Raw genomic sequence first — 19,073 nt, 5'->3', positions numbered from 1 at the left:
ATCATCCTGGAGCTGGTAACAAGAGCTGGGCATGAGACCTCTGGCTTAAGAAATAAGTCTTCTGGCAGAGTTGTGGATCACAGTAAAATCAGGACACAGGATTTTCCTCAGCACTGGGTGTTTTTTGTCCTAGTGTGTAGTTTGGGTCCAGAGTCAGTACTCATGCCAATGCAGGAGGAGTTAGCACAGGTCTGGCTATTTTGATCTTGTCTCCCTTGTGACTTCCAAAACATTGGTGTTTGGATTCCAAACATAATCCAGCTTTATAAACATTATTCTCCCTTTCTTTGGATAACAATACTCCACTTCCAGTCTGAGCTCCTGTATACTTGACCATACTTATTAATCCCATGACTACTTCAGCAAATAAGCCTCAAATCCTTAAACTGAAAATCAACTCTGAGAACACAGATTACATCAATCCAGTTCCACTGTCGCATTACTTGCAACTACTAGGTCCATTGCAGAGAGATTGAAGAGAACCTGAGCATGAATGTGTGTTCATAACATGAAAAGTGATTTTAAGCAGTTAATTGGTTCCTTCATGAAATGCTTCCCTCTTTGGGCTCTGCTCACAGCTGCTTGTGCAGAAAGTTAGGAGAGATTAAAAATAAATACAATAAAAAAGAAAGAAACCCAAAAAAGCCTCTTTGTTTTGGATGGAAGATGTTCTTTTTCTCTGGAAAAGGCACTTCCCTGCCAATTATAAACCAGACCAATTCACTGAGTTAAAGGCTTCTACATTTGGCCATATGCATTTTCCTTTAGAAACACAGCAACAATCAACCCAACATGAAAGGCAGACAAACGTGTGACTGCCACTGCCCACTTTAGGTGGAAATTCTCTTTTATTAGAAACTGCAGAGCATGTGGGTGGGCAGGAGGGAGCAGGGTGGAGAGGTTCAGGCCCTGGTTGTCATTCTCTGGCATGACCACAATGTCGCAATCTCTGGAACGCAGCTGGACAGAGAGGATGAGGAATGCCCCTGCCTCCCTTGGGGAAATCAGTCTGATGACGCCAGGAGCCGTGATCTGTCTCTCCAGGAATGCTGCCACCTGCAGCAATTAAACCTCATCTCTAATATGATCGAAACAAGAGGATATTTTTTTCCCTAGAAACTGCCAGATCATTTCCTCCAAGTGTCTCTGACAGGCAAGAAAATGAATGCAATGAGGAGTCCTCAAAGTGGGGTTTTGTGGCTGCTCTGAAAGCAGGTGAGGGATGCTGTGCATTGCTTGACAAAATTAAGTGAGCCTGACAACTCCATCATGAGTTCCCCAGTCATATCCATCAGATGGTGTTAAAGGAGTTGAATCTGTGTCTAATCTCTATGCTATCATCCACCTTCACTGCCTTTGTTGGACAGGAAACTCAGCATATGCATAAACCCACTGCTGGATGCATTTTGTCATTCTACATACCACGAGCAGACTTCCCAACAAGTGCCAACGGCTTCTGTTAGATATCAGAAGACAGGAGAACCACTATGTAGCCATGGATTCTTTTTCTTCCCAAGTCTTTTTTAAAGCCTTTTAAATTTTCTTTATGATCTCTCTCACAACAAAGCCCTTATGTCAACAGAAGCTCTTGCTTTTCACCCAATATTTTTTATGAATCAAATGAATCAAAGAATAACAGCTTTCATAGTTAAGAAAACAGTTACACAGCTCACACTTCACCCACAGAAGGTCAGATAATGCAACATGCTATATGTTAAATATACATAAGAGGGATACACTCCTTTTGAGCACACTGCGATGCCTTTCCAAAGATCTTACCTGTTCAGTGATGAAGGAGCTTGAAAAAGTGACAGCTGACCAGAAGAAGATGCCACAGCTGAGAATGATCTTTCTGTTGAAACGGTCCCCAAGGTAGCCAAAGATCGGGGCTGCAACCATGAAACTGCAGATGAAAACTGCAAAGGAGGAAAGAAACGTTTAATAAACATCAGGCCAAGAACATGAAAACTAATTTTCTGCAAGCCGAATCCCCTAGAGAGCAGTTCTATTTAATTAGACATTCTGCAGCCCTGACTTACAAAGCTGCACATTCTGATGGGCTTTCAGAAGTCAGTGCCACTGAACTCGTATTACATTTGAAAGCACCAGCCCTCAAAGTCCACTGTGAGCTCAGATGGGCAAAACTAAGACAGAATATATTAAGAGCTTTTGCCTAAATGTCATTGGGAAAGTGAAGTAGAGGTTGGAAGGAGTTTTGAGCAAACAGAAAGCAAGGCAAGGGCTCATTGTTGGCTCTGACAGCAGAGACCAGAGAGATCCAGGGCACAGAGAGATCCAGGGCACAGAAACTGAAGTGCTTTCATCCTTCCTAGCAGTATTTTAAGGCAACCATAAAACAGTGAGGGAAAACCAGTAAACACTGATACTGTCCTACTGGCACCAGCCCTGTGGTTAGACAACTCCTGTCTCCATGTTAGGTCCATTCACCAGCACTGGACTTGTATTTAAACCCATCTCACTAAAAGAAAGAGTTTTAACCTACAAAGCCCTAACAGGCCAGGAATGTCCTCAGCTGAAAGACTACAAGTTCACCTTTTCCCTTTGCTTCACCCCCCAAAACTCCAAAGCATTAAACCAGGACCTTTTGTCATGTAGGAATGAGGCTCTGGATAGAATAAACTCTGCAAAATCTCTTAAGCTTCAGAGTTCACTCCTTTAGCCTAGCTCAAAACAATGTGGCCAGTGACACCACTGAGAACGCCTGAAATGAGGCACTCACACCATATTTATGATTAATTTGGAACTTGGCAGAAACTGCCAGATATTCAGCTGATTTATACCTGGCTTTGACTGCATGTAAGAGATTTGGATGAGAGCAACTACATTGATTTTACTGCCATGTCGTATGAGCTTTTTGACTTTCACTGTCTGTCTTTGGTTCAGCAAATGCAGAGGGATTTGGGTGGGACACCAGAATACCTGGAGACCCCTCTTCAGTCACAGAGTTATGACTGTAGTTATCGGGCAGCTCCTGGGTGGGCTTTTGGCATTGTCTAACCTCAACCTACTTTAATTGCGTAAAAGGGGGTGAGAGGAACAGAATAGGAAGGAAAAGGCAAGAGCACAGGACACACACCCCTTGGTTGGAATGCATGCATAAAATTAAGGTGATTAAGAACCAGGTTATTAATTTTTCATGGGTGATGATACACAATAGCTCAAAAATATGCACAAAGAATGCTGAACTATGAAATTCTCTAAATGCCTCTTCTTTTTTAGTACATTAAGATGTGAAAGCTGCTCTGTAAATAATACCTACCCATTTGCATCTGTATTTTGTGAGCGATATGACTGTTTGTATACCAATTTTGCACTGTGTTATTTGACTGGAATTACAGATTTACTCCTTTTCCATTGAGAGTAAAATAAATAGAGACAATACAAAAGCGTTGAGACATGAAAAGAAACACATGCAACATTATAGCACACATATTTCAATACAAATGGTATGAGCAATGTGGTCTTATGCTAGCACATAAACTGTATTGATAGAACCCTCAGTCCCTGCATCTATCTCCAAATTCCTGTGCAAACAAAACCTGTTGAGTAAAACTATTAGCATTTACCCAGTGTTTTCATCTCTTGTGTTCTACAGAGAAACTACTCAGCTACCCTGAGACCCCGCTTAGCACTTTGTCCCCAGGAAACCAGCCCCATGTCTATGGAGCTGATCCCATTTAGGAAGACCTCGTGCTCACCCACCCCAGCAGCACAGTCCAGCTCCCTTCGTCTCTGGTGAACTTGGCTCCAGCAGTCCAGAAATGCTTCACAAATCTCTGTTCTGCAAAGGTACATCTGCCCTGGCCCCAGTCCAACAAGGCACTTCAGCACATGCTTATACCAAGCGCTTTAAGGTCATCAATTCCATGATTAAGTGCTTTCCTGAATTAACACCCAAGTGCTCAGCACCTTGCAAAGCTGGTGTAGCAACCTGGCACGAAGGATACGTGACTGTGGATTGGGAATGAGAAGCAGAAAATGACTCTGACTCGTACAGAGTAGTGTGCCCATTGCAATTTGACCTTACCCTTGGAAGGACACTGAAATCCATTCATCTCAGAATCAGATATTCTGCCATTTTTATGCTGTAAAAAGACATGAAGCTAAAAAAGCTTCCGAGGGAAAATTAGAACCATCCAAGTCAGCATGCCACGATTTCAAATGCCAAATAACCTGATTAATTCAACTCTGAGACATGGAGGGGGTGATCCAAAATTCACATCAATCACTGGGATTATCAGCTTCAGCCGCCTCTGGATCACGAGCACAAAGTCTCATTTTGGAACATGGGCAAAAACAGGCAAAAAGCACAAACCTCTTCTTTCCAATAAAACAAACCAAGAAGAGAGAGTCCAATGCCTTTCCAACAACATACATCCTGCTGGTACTCAAATCCCTCTGGAGAATTTATTTTTGGAAGCTTTCGAACTGAGCTGTGCGCTTTGTCACCGGTAAGGAGCTGACTTGACAGCTCCACAAGGTGTAAAATGAAAAGACAGCAGAACCTAATAAATAATAGGTAATGGAACACAGCTGTCATTGTAATAAATGCAATTTATATCAAAGTATTTATGACCCAAATATGCATCAGAGCATTGACTGACTCAAACAAATGCACAATATGATGGCTGTGCTGGTCTGTCAAAAGGATCTGCCTGTTACAGGCATCTCCCATGAATCAATTTTGACGATTACTCCTGCAAATGACAGACAAGACTCCCGAACACCAGACTGGATTGGCAAAACAGAGGTGAATGAATCTAGGGCACGTTACCAGGTGGGATGCAAACCTAAGTTCCTCTAGTTGAGGTTCTGTTCGACTAAACACCACAAAGAAGAGAACTCATCCAGAAGACAGAACACTGTGAGCACATGCAGTTGGAGAGGGGCAGCAGAAACAGGATCGATCTGTGGAGGAAGATGGCTGCAGCATAAGGCAGAGGGATGCATTTCAGGAACGGAGCCTGGGCCCTTATGCCAGCCTCTTCCACAGCATTTCTGCTCCTTGCACTCACCCAGTTAATACTAAAGTGACACCACAGCAGCTGCTGCTTCAGCTCAGCCCACTGCCACAAATCTTTTCTATTAGGAGAGCGTGTGACAGAGGCTGGCATTTCATTTGCCTCTTCCCAATCAACAGCTCCTCTTCCCATTTACACTTAAAACCACCTCAGCTCTTGAAGAGATGTGCTTTGCAAGCCAGGGCCGAATTAGAGATCCATTGGGATTTGGGATGAGCTGGAAGTGACTGTGTTTGGAGCAGCTATGTGCAGGTGTAGCTATGTCAGTCACTATTATATGTGCCATACAGCTAACTCCTCTTGGTAAGTGATCTCCAGCAGTGTCAGCAGAGGTGGCTCAGTCCCAGCACTGGGTGGAGCTGAGACACATTTCTGCAGGAGCAAATTATCATGTGAGCCAAGGATGAATAACAGACACATAATGAATGCCATCCCAGGAGGGAGGTTCTTTTAAGTACAGGTATTTTCAACAGCAGATCCCATCTGTCTTTCTGCCTCCCTTTGTGGCTGAAATGCTGGCTGCGGTGAGAATGCAGGAAGAGTCTAATTGCCCAAACAGGATGGCTGGGTGGCTATTTCTGCCCTGGAATGCCTGTTGCACCCTGTACAGGTGCACAGGCAGCCAGGACTGCCCAGCTTTTCCATGCATGGCTGGAATTACAACAATGTGCAGCCTAAAAAAACCCTACAAACCTTACACTTCCCACCCAAACAGCCCCCAGAGCAGGAAAGCATCCTCCTCTGCTGCCCACTTCATGTACCTCCAGTCATCTTTCAGGGATTGTGGCCAGGGAGCTGCTACTCACCTTCCCCTCTCAGGAGCTGTCTGTGTAGCCATTGGAAAAGTAAACCCCCAGAGAGTGGAAGCAAAGGAGATGAAGTTAGAGGGAGAAACTGTAGACTCCAAGTCACAAAAAGCTCCTGCCTACTGGAACCAGACTTCATTGCTCTTACTGTTCTCTTCTTTCCCTGTAAACAAAAATTTACCAGCTTGACTCTACAACTGTTCCCTGAAGCGGCTCTGACCCATTAGCTTCCCACCCGTTGATTCCAAAGACACTGTTCCCTTTGTCTTCACTTGCTCTTTTCTTCTGTGGACTGATCAGCCCTTTGCATCTCCTGCTTCTCCTGCCAGCAGGTCATCCACATAGTATAAGCAAGAAGGAAGAAAGGCATTGACAGAGGCAAAAACAGACCTTGAATTTCCTCTGTTACTGGAAGGTTGATAGGATCACAGGCACCTCCAAGAAAAGATCCCTTCTTTCATTTTTCACTTCAAGTACACAGGGTTTATTTTTACCTGACACGAATAATGCTAGAAAGGTTCAGGTTCAGATAAAAATAACTCGCTCTCTACACAGGGATGCTCAACAAGAAAAATATAGTAGCTATCTTTGAGCTCTGAGTCAGCATGAAACCATATATACCCTTCTAATTGAGTGCTGACAATGTGTTTGGCTCTGTGGAAGGCAAACCCAGACAGCCTCTGCCTCAAGGGACTGGCAATCCACTTAGACATGGCAAAGAACTACGTGCTGTGAGGTTGTTAATATTTCCCCAACAACAAATTTCCGAACAATGAGAACACCTCAACACCCAGCTCGCTCTGGATGGGATGATTTATGGGTGTGTACAAGCACAATCCTGCTCTTGCTGCATGAGACGCTGCCCTGCTGGGGTGTCTTCGAGCGACCTCTACTCCAGGGACTTTCAGTTGTGGATATAGGGGTTTCTCAAGCTGCTGATGGGACCAGCTGCCATCTACCTGCAGCGGTGAATTAAGACTCTCCCAATAGCCCAATCAGCTCTTCCATTTCAAAGACATGTTTTTGCAATGCTTCTTTATTTCTATTTTCATTATAGTTTTATGCTTTAACACTACTACTCAACACATACATACACAGCACATTTAATCACAGTGAGGCCTGGGACAATTTAGAAAGGAAGTTAAACATCATTAATTTCTACTTCAGGGCTGAAGGAAGTTCAGATACAGCAAAGTGACCTGCCCAGGATGAACTACAGAAATCTCGAAGCTGTGCAGGCCTTCAGCTTCAGCAGTGTTCTGTTCACAGGACCATATCTATGCTAGAGGTATTTTTGAAGGTCTACAATTATGCTTGAAAGGGATTTTTTTTCTTATAGCACCATACAAGCTAAGCAAGAACAAAGATCCTTTCATGCTACTTAACCACTGAACCTGATAGCTCAGACACAGCATGGTGACATGGCCAAGGTAAAAGCGATACCTGACTGCAGGACAACCCAAGGCCCTGGGATCGAAAACATTCATCCTTGGATGAAGATGAATTCTTACAATACAATTGCTTGTACAAAATATCACCCTCTAAATCATCAGTATCACAAACTCTGCCATAGGTACATGCTGTTACATCACTCTCCACATGGACTTTGTTTTACTTCATTTCTAATTCAACAGCCAACAGATGGATCATGTTGCTGCGTTTTGGCAAGTGCAAAGCACAAGATCACTGGGTTCCAGACTATCATGCAGACTAGAAGTTTCTGACAAGTGTGAGGAGCTTTGAAACACACCATCAGTTCCGTATGTCGTGCAAAGCTGTCATATACTGACAGCATTGAACAGAGGCGCATTTAACACACCAAATCAATTGGACTTAAGTATTCAACTGTTTGGCTTGGATGTGGCCTGAAATGCTCTCCTAGAACAGCCCACAGTAGAAGATGAAATAGAGAATGTCATAAATGCTTTGTGTGCTTGTGTCCTCAGCAAATTAATGAGGAGAAAAGCAGTGCTTTAAAAGGTGTGGACCTAATTACTCACACTTTGCATTTCTCTGGTAGCTCTCTGTTTGGCAGGACACTCTAGATTGTGTTTCCCTTATTGTTGATGCTACTCATCAGTATCCAAGCTCCAATCTTGCCTTCTCTGCAGGGAGCACATTGCACCACGAGGTGCCAGGTTTTTCCTTAGAGCAAACTGATGTAAAATATAAACAACATGTTTAGGATGACTGTATACACCCAGAGCTGACATACACACCTACAGCGAGAAGGCAGCTGCTGTAGGATACCACTCAATTTCATTTGCTGTGACAAGGTCAGAACCCAGTTACAAAAACATCACTTATGAAGACAGACAAGCCCTGAACACAGCTTGCCTGGCAAGTCCATGATTGACTCAACAATACACAAGATGCAGCCTTGGGAAGAATCCAGTACTGATAATTCCACCCCTTTTCCTCATCAGATTCTTCCCAAAGTTAGCCCTTATATTCCCAGCAAAGCATATCCTGAAGGCTGGCTTTGTTCACCTTAGCCAACAAGAATAATTGCTTCAGTGGGAATTGCTGGGAAATCCACTCCTTGGAAACAGAAAATCATATAAGAATAGCCAGAAAACCAGCCCAATAACACACTAATGCCACCTGAGCTTTGAGAGGAACTGTACTGGGCAAAGAGAAACCACTGTGGTCAAATGTAAGTAATTGCTGTCAAAACTGCCATATATAGTAGAGTAGATCATTGATCCATTCCATGATGAGTATGGGATGTTATGGATGTGAGAGGTATTTCACTCACTCCGCACTGTCACATAGGGATGGGGATGTATTCCTCTCCAGTCCCAAATGCCTAGACAACAGCTATAAGAAGTAACTCTAAAAAAAGCAAAGGCTGAAAAGGGAAACAGCCCTTACACATGAGTGCTGTTGCCCACAGACTGGCAAAGATGAGAGGCCAGTGGCCATGGCAGTTCCTTGCATGAGCAGACTTACAGGCAAAATCACGGAAATACAAACCAAACCATGAGACATTCAACTCAACAAGTGCATCTGCAAGTACTGCTGCATGTTCAGTATGGAAGCAAAATCGCACCTCTCAGACATTAACTACTGTCATTCTGGTCTTCTAAAGGGCTCATTTTAAGGGCTGTTCAGAGGATATAGGGCAGTTTCATGACAACCAGTGAGAGGTGACTATAACCAGTGAGCTGACCACTGCCGACTCTGGCACTGCTACCGGCAGGTTGAGATTGGACGTGTCTGCAGCCAGTATAACAAGACAGAGAGAGACCCAGAAATGATCAAGTCCAACACACTGCAGAGAACACAAACCCTGCCATAATACATACTGCCTTCCACATAGACTTAAACACACAATGTCTCCAGGCTACTTTCTATGCACCTATGTCAGTATCTCTATAAACTGATCACTCTCTGGTCCTTACTCCTATGGTCCATAACATACCAGCACTCCCCAAAGAGCAATGATCCTCTGACTTACTCCCCCCAATACTGCTATAAGATTTCAAACTCTGAAATTAGACTTGGTTTCCTGATTCAGGCCATCAGTGTTTTGAAGGAGAGGGAAAAAAGCCAAGATCTAAAACAACATTAAAATTTTCCACTTTCTTAAATCTTAATTTCCAATATTATGTCAATTAAAGCTGCATTTAAAGATTCAGCCATTTATATCCTGCTTACTGCTAAAGCAAGTTATTATTTCACAACCATTTTCCACATCCAACTCTATTCATGCTCTACTTCAAAATTCTTTATGTAAGTGTACAGTGGCAAAGGTGGTGTTTTACTGTGCTGCTCAGTCTCTCTGGGTGTCCAGCAAATTGACTTGGAGCAGGAGCTAACTTGCTACAAGATTCAATTTTGAACAGCTCTACACAGACGACATAATGTAAAAAGAAACGAGGAAAAACCCAAACTCACCTCTGCTTTTCACTTTGGGAATTACAGTGATTACATTACCACTGTTTTAAAGGAATTTGGGCAACCTGAACATCAATAAACCAGTTACTGTGTTCCTAGAGATGTACTTCATAGCACAGTGCTGCAGGCAGCAATCCAAAGGAACGGTTCCAGTGTACGGCTTACAGTCCACTGCTTCCCTTGTGCCTAAACTGGTGCATGCCTGACTCTGCAGTGAGCTGGTTCTGGGTGACCAGCAGATAGCCAGGCCTCACTGAACATCTTTTACAATGAAATAAATCACAGAATCATAGAACCACAGAATGGTTGGGGTTGGAAAGGACACTAAAGACCATCTAGTTCCAACCCCCCGCCATGGGCAGGGACAAAATTCAGTTGTATTTCTAAACCCACAAGTGCCTTTGACCCTGCACATGCACACTCACAGGGTAAAGCAATGAAGTACCCAGGCAGGTAACAGAAGCTTGCCATTTCTTCTGCATTTCACTTAACTGGCTCTGACTCTTGGTTAACAGAGTGGGGTGAAAGAGGACATCATCCTTCCTGGCTGCGTGAGCTCACTGCTCACACAGTGCGTGACATGGGCCGGTTTGCTGATGTGCACTCGGTTGCAGGGAAACCTCATTAACTTAGCAGCCAATCAGCATGGATTTGTATCCATCCTGGTCAATCTGGAATTAAACGAGAGATCCCAGAGGTACTGCAATGGGTCAATGGCTTTGCAGCACTGCGACATCACGAGTGATGCTGCTACAAGGTTGGTTTTGCCTCAACATGACTAAAATGCACCTAAGCCAATCTTAGCTGCTGTGGCAGAAACAGCCAGTGATCACTCCTAGCACTCACGGAAGTCAGCATCAGGAAGAACAGCAGTTCTGCTTTTCCCTTTCTGTGCAGTTTTCCAGGACATCCTGCACACATGCCATCAATCTGAGAGCTTTGATCACAAACCAACCTCCAGCAGGGTATCTGCCAGGAGGATCTCTATACCAAGTGCTCAGGGCTAGATGAAAGGTGGCTTATTTAAATAACCACAAACCCAAAGGATCTTTACTGTATTCTACTCTCTTCCTCTACTTGAGATATGTCTTTTTCCATTGCAGTTGTGATACCAGGCGCACATTACAACCACATTCACAGGAGCCTTTGGAAACAGAGGTGGCATCTGTTACAAGAAATGGTTAGACTTTCCCTTATGCCACCTTGTGAGCTTGTCTGGCCACATGGGGAGAAAAATCAGGGGACTGTCGAGGAGTGAAAACTATCCTTCATAGACTTCTAGAATCATGGAATGGTTTGGGTTGGAAAGGGCCTTAAAGCTTGTCCGTTCCAACCCCCTGCCACAGGCAGGGACACCTTCCACTAGAGCAGGTTGCTCCAAGCCCCTGTGTCCAACCTGGCCTTGAACACTGCCAAGGATGGTGCATTGACCACTTCTTTGGGCAACCTGCGCCAGCGCCTCGCCACCCTCACAGTAAAGAACTTCTTATTTATATACAACCTGAACTTCCCCGGTTTCAGTTTAAACCCATCATCCCTTGCCCTATCACTACAGTCCCTGATGAAGAGTCCCTCTCCAACATCCTTGTAGGCCCCCTTCAGACTCTGGAAGCTGCTCTGAGGTCTCCACGCAGCTTCTCTTCTCCAGGCTGAACAGCCCCAACTCTCTCAGCCTGCCTCCATACGGGAGGTGCTCCAGCCCCTGATCAGCCTCGTGGCCTCCTCTGGACTTGCTCCAACAGCTCCATGTCCTTTTTATGCTGGGGACACCAGAACTGTACACAGTACTAGGGAGCTTCTTGTCAACCAACACCCTCAAGTTCTTCTCCTCAGGGCTGCTCTCAATCCAGTCTCTACCCAGCCTGTGTTTGTGTTTGGGATTGCCGCAACCCACATGAAGGACCAGTCCCAGTAAGGCAGCAGAGGCAGGAGACCAGAAGCAAGCCAGTTCCCCAGGGACAGGAACACTATGGGCACCTTTGCCCACAAAGGCTTTTCAATCACAGAGTGCACTTAAACACCAAGAAATGACAGCCTAAAGCTCATAATGCAGAATAATCTAAATCCTTTGATCCTTGAAACCTTCATTGAGTACCAGGAATTAGATTTAACTAGCAATAAAATACTTTCAATCTGTTATTCTCTTGATGGAACGATACATCATTTGTATCTCATATAAAGAGAAGTAATATTCCTTGTTTCTAATTTGAGACAGACGGGGAAGACTGTTTTTACCCTAACATGAGGTTTACCATCCTTCTTTACAACTGCGCCGCTAATCCTGCATCCTCCCTCAACTAACATTTTAATTTCAAATAACTAACTAGTGTGCATTAGAAGAAATCAATCTCAAAACCTGCTTTCTGTGGCAATAAAGAACAGGAGAGAGAGAAGACTCTCTGAAAGGTCAGTATGTTGCTATTAAATTCTTTGCTAACATGTAATTTACCAACAGAAGCAGCTTCCTAAGAAAAACAATGTGATAGGAAGTGCTTCCTCTTTAGAGGGGAATCAAGAGCTTCTCATGCCACAGTACTCATGGAAACTTGCTAAAAGAAATGTTCATCTGACATATGTTCATCAAATGTTCATCTTATCCCAGAGCTTTGTTTGGGTTTGTATTCCAGAGTAGGAATGCATTGCTGAGCTCTACACATGAGCTCCTAAGAGCTGCTGGTTGCATTTACAAGCAGGAGAAGCCCTGCAGTAACCACACATGCACTTCATGAACACGCCATACAACAGCGAGGGCACACGAGAGCTCACCCAGCTACAGCTCCATCACAGGGTGAGGGCTTTGGGGAAGGCTGGAGCACAGAGGCTGGGTTTTGGTAGTAGTCTCAGCCTGAAAGAGACCCTCAGCCACTGCCTTCCACCAGTGCACTGGCTCAGGGGGGATGTTGCAGCCATCAGCCCAGAGGGAACTGCAGGGATGCTGAGAGAGGCAAGGAAAAGCTACATCAAAGCCTTGCAAATCCTCACAGCTCTGCTTTGGGAACAGGGAGGGGGACACGGTTCTTCTCTGACATTCTCTGCAGGCAGCCTGTGGGACTGATTGATTTCTTTTTAATTACTATTACAGTTCTTTAGGGGGCTGTTGTACCATCTATAGCTGGCCTGGCAAAACACATGCTCCCTTTTTTGAAGGGAAAATGGCCATACTCTCATTTTAATTATGCAATGGGCTATCAACTCCCACAGCACTGACAGCCTCCTTAAAACATTCCCTACTCCAGCCAGGACAGAGGGACCAAATGAGACTTTGCTCTCAAGCTTTTAATGCCCGTCACTGACATCCACCAAAGTTGTCCTACTGGGAGTTAAATCTGAAGGCATAGCTGCAGCTTACGCGTTCCCGAAATCCCTGGGGAAAGCATGTAAACACATGGAAAAGGGACAGGAAACACTTTGGGGTTAATGAGAGACCTCCAGGGCACTCCAGATCCTGCTTGGTGTTATCAGTGAAGCGCAGGAGCACCGATGGCTGGACAGGGAAGGACAAGAAAGCGCATTCACAACGTGTGTTTGGACATGTGCAAGGAGAAGTGGTTTGGTAGCAAACTCCTTTCACCCTGTTCTTCTGCAAAATTGATACCCGTCCAACTCAAGCCATACACCTCCAAGAGTGCTTTTATAGCAGATCAGTAAACTGCCTGTTTCTAGGTACATGAACGAAGGCAAACATTTGTCAGATTAAGCTGAATTCTAAGGGATGAAAACATAGTACCTCTCATTACAAGAACTTCAAGAGGACAGCTGGAATACCTGATTCTTAGTCACTTGTTCTAAGATGCAGGCAGCATCAACAAGCTGGGTTGCTCTTAAAATCCTGCCATCTGCCACCTTATGCTAATTCACTTTTTTAGGAATAGGAATCACCATGGAATGGGAATATGCTAAAGTCCACAGAGAAGATGGATGTAAAAGCAATTGTGGGTAATTGCTTTTGTTTGATGTTAAACCAACAGCCTGGGATTGTCTTATTTTCCTCAAAGTTTTTCCTCCAACTTCCCCTACCTCCCAGGGATGTTAGTGCTTGGTATGGATAGTTCCACATTTAATTGTGGAGGAAACATACATTTTGTAACTCTGCCCACCAAACCCTTGCTCCTAAAAGCTGCCTGCTGGTCAGAGAGGGAATTTCAGTATTGTTCTGCTCAATTGCCTACTTTTTATTGAGATGCCTGTAAAATACAGCAGTGTCCAGTGCAATAATGCAATGACAGCTCTTGCTATATATCTACCACCCATTAGGGACCAAAACCACACTAATTTTACAGAGAAAATTTCTGTCCTGCTGACTGTGTTTCAATTAAAAGCAGCAACACAGAAGGAGAGAAAAGCATCTCTCGATGGAATCTCACAATTTCTCCTTAACGGCGATGTCCATCTTTCTGCCTAAGGCATTGGCAGTGAATAAATAATAATAACAAGTCCCCCAATCAAAGATCTTTCATGTAACCTCAGGAGACCACTTCATAAAGCCATCAGAACCATGGCAACAGATCAGAAAACCATGTAGCCTTGCATCCTGCCTGTGACAGTGACAGCTATCAGATCCTTCTGAGGAAAGTACACAAAATTCCCACACAGGCAGCTGAATTACTCAGAGGCTTTTTTGAAGCCCTCCAAAGAATTATAATATGTTATCCACATAAAGATCTGAGGTCTTTCAAGCTCTGGCCCTTGTGACATTCATTTCCACAAGCCAACTGTTCACTGCTAAGTTTTTGGAGTGCTTTCCAGCAAACTGACCTGATTGCACTGATTGTTTCTGCATTCCAAGGACAACAGAAGGAAAACACCTCTCTGCCTTTTCAAGATGTTGATCACTTTATGTGCTTTTACATTACGCCCCTTATTTTTAGGAAAGAATGAATCAGTAACACAGACTATCTTTAAAAGCACTCCTGCAAGAGGGAAGTGAAGGGCATGCATGTGAAGACAGAATGTGAGTACACTCAGGGGCTGGCTGCCTGAACTGGACTAGACACATTGGCCGAGAGTGTCGTGTGTAAATGCACTTGCTGTCTAGTTTCATTGTGAGTCATGAATACTCTAAAAGGCAAGGAAGGAACCAGTTGCACTCGCACTTACCCTGTACCCTGAGCTAAGTCTTATTTGGTTTATTACTCCTGTGCATTCACACAGTTCTCCAGTAGTTGCAAGGGCCAGGAAATAAATCCTTAAATCACTGACCTAGGCTGATACACAGTGCAGTGTGGGTCAGGATCTACCTTTGGCAGAAAGCAAGGCTCTAGCCCTGCAGCAGTTGCCATGCTGCTTTCTCTTACATATCAGGTAACTCCATCTATGCTTCTCTTTGGGACTGGCATCTAAACTCCAAGAGACAACCACCAAACCCCAGCACCCTAACAAGATCCACCAGTGAGCCAGAGGCATTAGGAACATGATATTCTGTCATGTGGAATTCCCTCAACTCCCACAGCAGTGAGTGTCCAGCATGCTTTAGAGGGAGTCTCAGCACCATTTAAGCAGCAGCAGTCTGTGAACAAAATAGGGGTCATAAATAACTTCCTACTTCCTATCCTGTTCCATACAATGTCCATCTGCACTTAACTCTGTGCCAGGGTACAGAACCACAGGCTTATCCATCTACTTTTTCATATGCCAACAATATTCCAATGGGCTTTTGTACCACAAAGTAAATACAAAGAAACATTGCTATTGACTGCAATTTGCAATTACATATTGACTAACAGGACAAGAGAGCTGAACAAACAGTAGGCCACAAATAAACACCTACAATGACAGGCAGTCTTCATCCTGCAATGAAGAGGGATCACGGAGTGTGTAATGAACCCTCACTCTCAACTAGAAGTGGCCAACGCTATTCCATAGGAATTATTTGCTGGTTCAATTTTACTGTCAGTATTCAGAAATGCTTTTGCCTCTTGCTGTTATAAATGGCAATTTAGACAAAGTGTTCCAGAGTGGCTGAGTGGCCTTCAAAAAGGGATAAATTCATTTAAAGAAATGGCTGAAATACTGACACACTCCAGTGTTTAATTTGCTATGGTTTGGAAAAGGAAAAGGAGAATGAATCAGGTTTCTGTCTGTCTTACAGATGTTATTTCTAAGATTATCACCCTCATGGGTTTCCAAAGTGCCATCCCAAAGCGGGTTTGCAAGTTGCAAACCGACTTTCACACCAAGTTGAACTGCAGCTGCAGGAGTGAGCTTTGCAACTAAACTTGCATCTGTGGATGAAAGAGCATGACCTCTGTAAGAGATGCCAGGGTTAACAGTAGTTTCAATATCCATGGTGCATGACTGGACCCTGTTTTCAATAATCACTCACTTGGAGTTTCTTCTGACTACTCTCTTTCTGGAAGAGCGAGTACTACTGGAGAGCAACGTACTGAAATGAATACTGCAGTGCACAAGGTTTGCAAATGCATCATCAATGACATTAATGGAAAATAGGAAAGGCAGATTTGCTGAATCCAGGGATTGTTAACATATTAGAAAAGCCCATTTCAATCAGGCCTGCATATGTATAAGGTGAGACTGATGACTGCCCAGTGGCCCATGTGAAGTCCGTTTGTGTTCACTGCCTATTCCATTCCGTTCCCTAGAGGCCACACCATCATAAACATCCCAAGGAGCCATGTGAGCTTCATTATGGGCAGTCCTACACAGCTGAAAACAGAACCCTGGGGGAAAACTTGTCATGGTGTCGCCAGAAGTTTATTTGTCTGGGGCCTAGACAATGGAGTCTAGTTTCTGGACTATGAATCATAGAATGGTTTGGGTTGGAAAGGACCTTAAGATCATCTAATTCCAACCCTCCTGCTATGAGCAAGGACTCCTCACACCAGACCAGGTTGCCCAAGGCTCTGTCCAACCTGGCCTTGAACACCGCCAGGGATGGAGCATTTACCACTTCTTTGGGCAACCTGCTCCAGTGCCTCACCACCCTCACAGTAAAGAACTTCTTCCTCATATCTAACCTGAACTTCCCCTATTTAAGTTTGAACCCATCACCCCTTGTCCTATCACTACAGTGATACAGTCAGTGACGAAGAGCCCCGCTCCGGCATCCTTATAGGCCCCCTTCAGACTCTGGAAGCTGCTCTGAGGTCTCCACGCAGCTTCTCTTCTCCAGGCTGAACAGCCCCAACTTTCTCAGCCTGTCTTTATACGGGAGGTGCTCCAGCCCCTGATCATCCTCGTGGCCTCCTCTGTCCAGACAAATAAAACATCCAGACAAACGAATCCTAGCCTGAAAATTTCAGCTGTCTCACAATCACTCAGCCAAAACTCTCCACAAAGTCAGTTTGAACAAGCACTTCATTACAAGTTTACAGGGTAAGGGATCACCTTGCCTCCACACACTGATGATCTAGAGAAGAAAGAGAACAGGGAAGAGACACAAAGAAGAGAGACCTTGGCCACTGCCATGAGAATTAGAAAACGCAATCAAAGCTCTAACTGCTTTATCTGTGCTGCCTCCCTCATTCACTTCCAAGTCTGACCAGTTAATAAATTAAGTATAAGTATAAATATATAAAGTATAGATATAAAAATATATAATGTATAAATAAAGTATAAATAAAGTATAATTTATTATAACCGTCCATTTAAAACTAGTGTAGCTCCAAATAAGCAAGTTAAAGTTATCATAAGTTCTTAGTTCTTTAAGGCAACTCTTTGCAGGAAAGGTATATTACTATTCATGTTCTCACTTCAACACTCCCACAAGAGAAAAAAAAATGAGAGTTGCCACATCTCCAATTCAGCTCATGTTCAAAGAGCAAGGAGAATGATGCAGGAAAATATGTAAAAGAAGTCTTGTTTCCGCAAACATTACTGGATGAAAAAGATGGAAGGAGGAAATGGTTAAAACTGTCCAAATGTTTAATTAGGAATAACCTGAGGTATAACTGAGTGGGGGAATAATAGAAGACAGAACTTAATTTTCCCTGGAAACATCCTTTCCACTGAAAACTAAAGCACCAACCTGCTTGCAACAGCAAAGAACACAGGAGGAATGTGTGTGAACCCCTCCTCCTCCTATTCATCCCAGTAAGAGTTTGTATTTCATCTGAGATTTAAAACCTAAACCATCTTCAATCATTGGACTAAAACTTGAAAACAACTACAGAGGTTTTTAGCAAAAAAATGTCTGTGTACATTAGATTTTTGTGAGAACTATATTTGACTTGGGCTAATGGACTATGGTCAGTAATATTTTCCTTCCAAAACCAGGTTCCCTGCAGAATCTGAGAAGAAAATTGGTCTTTGCTCTACAACCTTACATCAGCATACAGGAAGAATCTTGGAATGTGTGCACATACTGAAGGTAAGGGGAGAGCACTGAGAGATTTCTTTTGAATTGGTGCAACAATGCACCATTCATGCAATTGAGACTTGCTTGCATTAACCGGAATCTAGTTCTGCAGGCTGGTAACAGCACCGAATACCATGAGGAATGTGCACTTTTGACGTAACTGATGCCCTGGAATTCATTTTCAAAACCAGGCATCTGTGTGTCCAAATGAGTCACTCCTCCCCAAGTCTCTGTGAGTCTATACATGGGAATCGCTGCAGCCCATACTGGAATGTTGCTTCTGCCTGGAACACACCAGCTATTTCAGCAGCTTGGAATAGTTAAAGTCTATGGTTCCCAAAACTGTGTTCCACAAGGTAACAGCAAGTTGTCTGCAGCCAGCCACACAGCAATAGTAGTTTTATAGTGGTCTGATGATAAATCGCCATAAAAATTTGGTTGTAAGGATGCAGAGTGGTCTGGTACACAGCCAAAAAAGTTTGAGAAGCACTGGTTTGGAAAACAAGCCATCTGGAACTCAAGAGAGACTATTAGAGAAGCAAAATGATCACATGGACTGGTCTAGGATCCCAGCATTCTCACTACTGTGAAAACACCCTGGTACTTCCAGAGCGTACTACATGACTGCTGTACTACAACTAATACCTAGCTCTTTGCTTCATTGCAAGAGGGTGTCTTCAGTGCTTCCAAGTTCCCTCGCACTCTGCCAAGACCATTCGATTTATCCAGATGATCTCTCTCTCTCTCTCAAATTATCATAGACTCACAGAATGGTTTGGGTTGGAAGGGACCTTAAAGCTCATCCAGTTCCAACCCCTGCCATGGGCAGGGACACCTTCCACTAGAGCAGGTTGCTCCAAGCCCCTGTGTCCAACCTGGCCTTGAACACTGCCAGGGATGGGGCAGCCACAGCTTCTCTGGGCACCCTGTGCAGTGCCTCAGCATCCTCACAGGGAAGAACTTCTGCCTTAGATGTCATCTCTATCTCCTCCCTGGCAGGTTAAAGCCAAT

General features: G+C 44.0%; 1 protein-coding gene across 2 annotated transcripts in view; it reads right to left on the bottom strand.

Moving 5' to 3' along the window:
- SPNS2 (sphingolipid transporter 2) overlaps nucleotides 1-19,073 on the bottom strand; it is a 128,378-nt gene that overhangs the window by 67,092 nt on the left and 42,213 nt on the right. For both annotated transcript variants that reach the window (XM_030472707.1, XM_030472708.1), the window contains exon 3: nucleotides 1,780-1,916. In XM_030472707.1, the coding sequence (XP_030328567.1) occupies nucleotides 1,780-1,916 (137 nt within the window). The remainder of the gene's footprint in view (nucleotides 1-1,779; nucleotides 1,917-19,073) is intronic.

This window comes from Strigops habroptila (assembly GCF_004027225.2).
Source record: "Strigops habroptila isolate Jane chromosome 13 unlocalized genomic scaffold, bStrHab1.2.pri S16, whole genome shotgun sequence".
Classification (NCBI taxonomy): domain Eukaryota; kingdom Metazoa; phylum Chordata; class Aves; order Psittaciformes; family Psittacidae; genus Strigops; species Strigops habroptila.
This window is presented reverse-complemented; position numbering and strand designations above follow the sequence as displayed.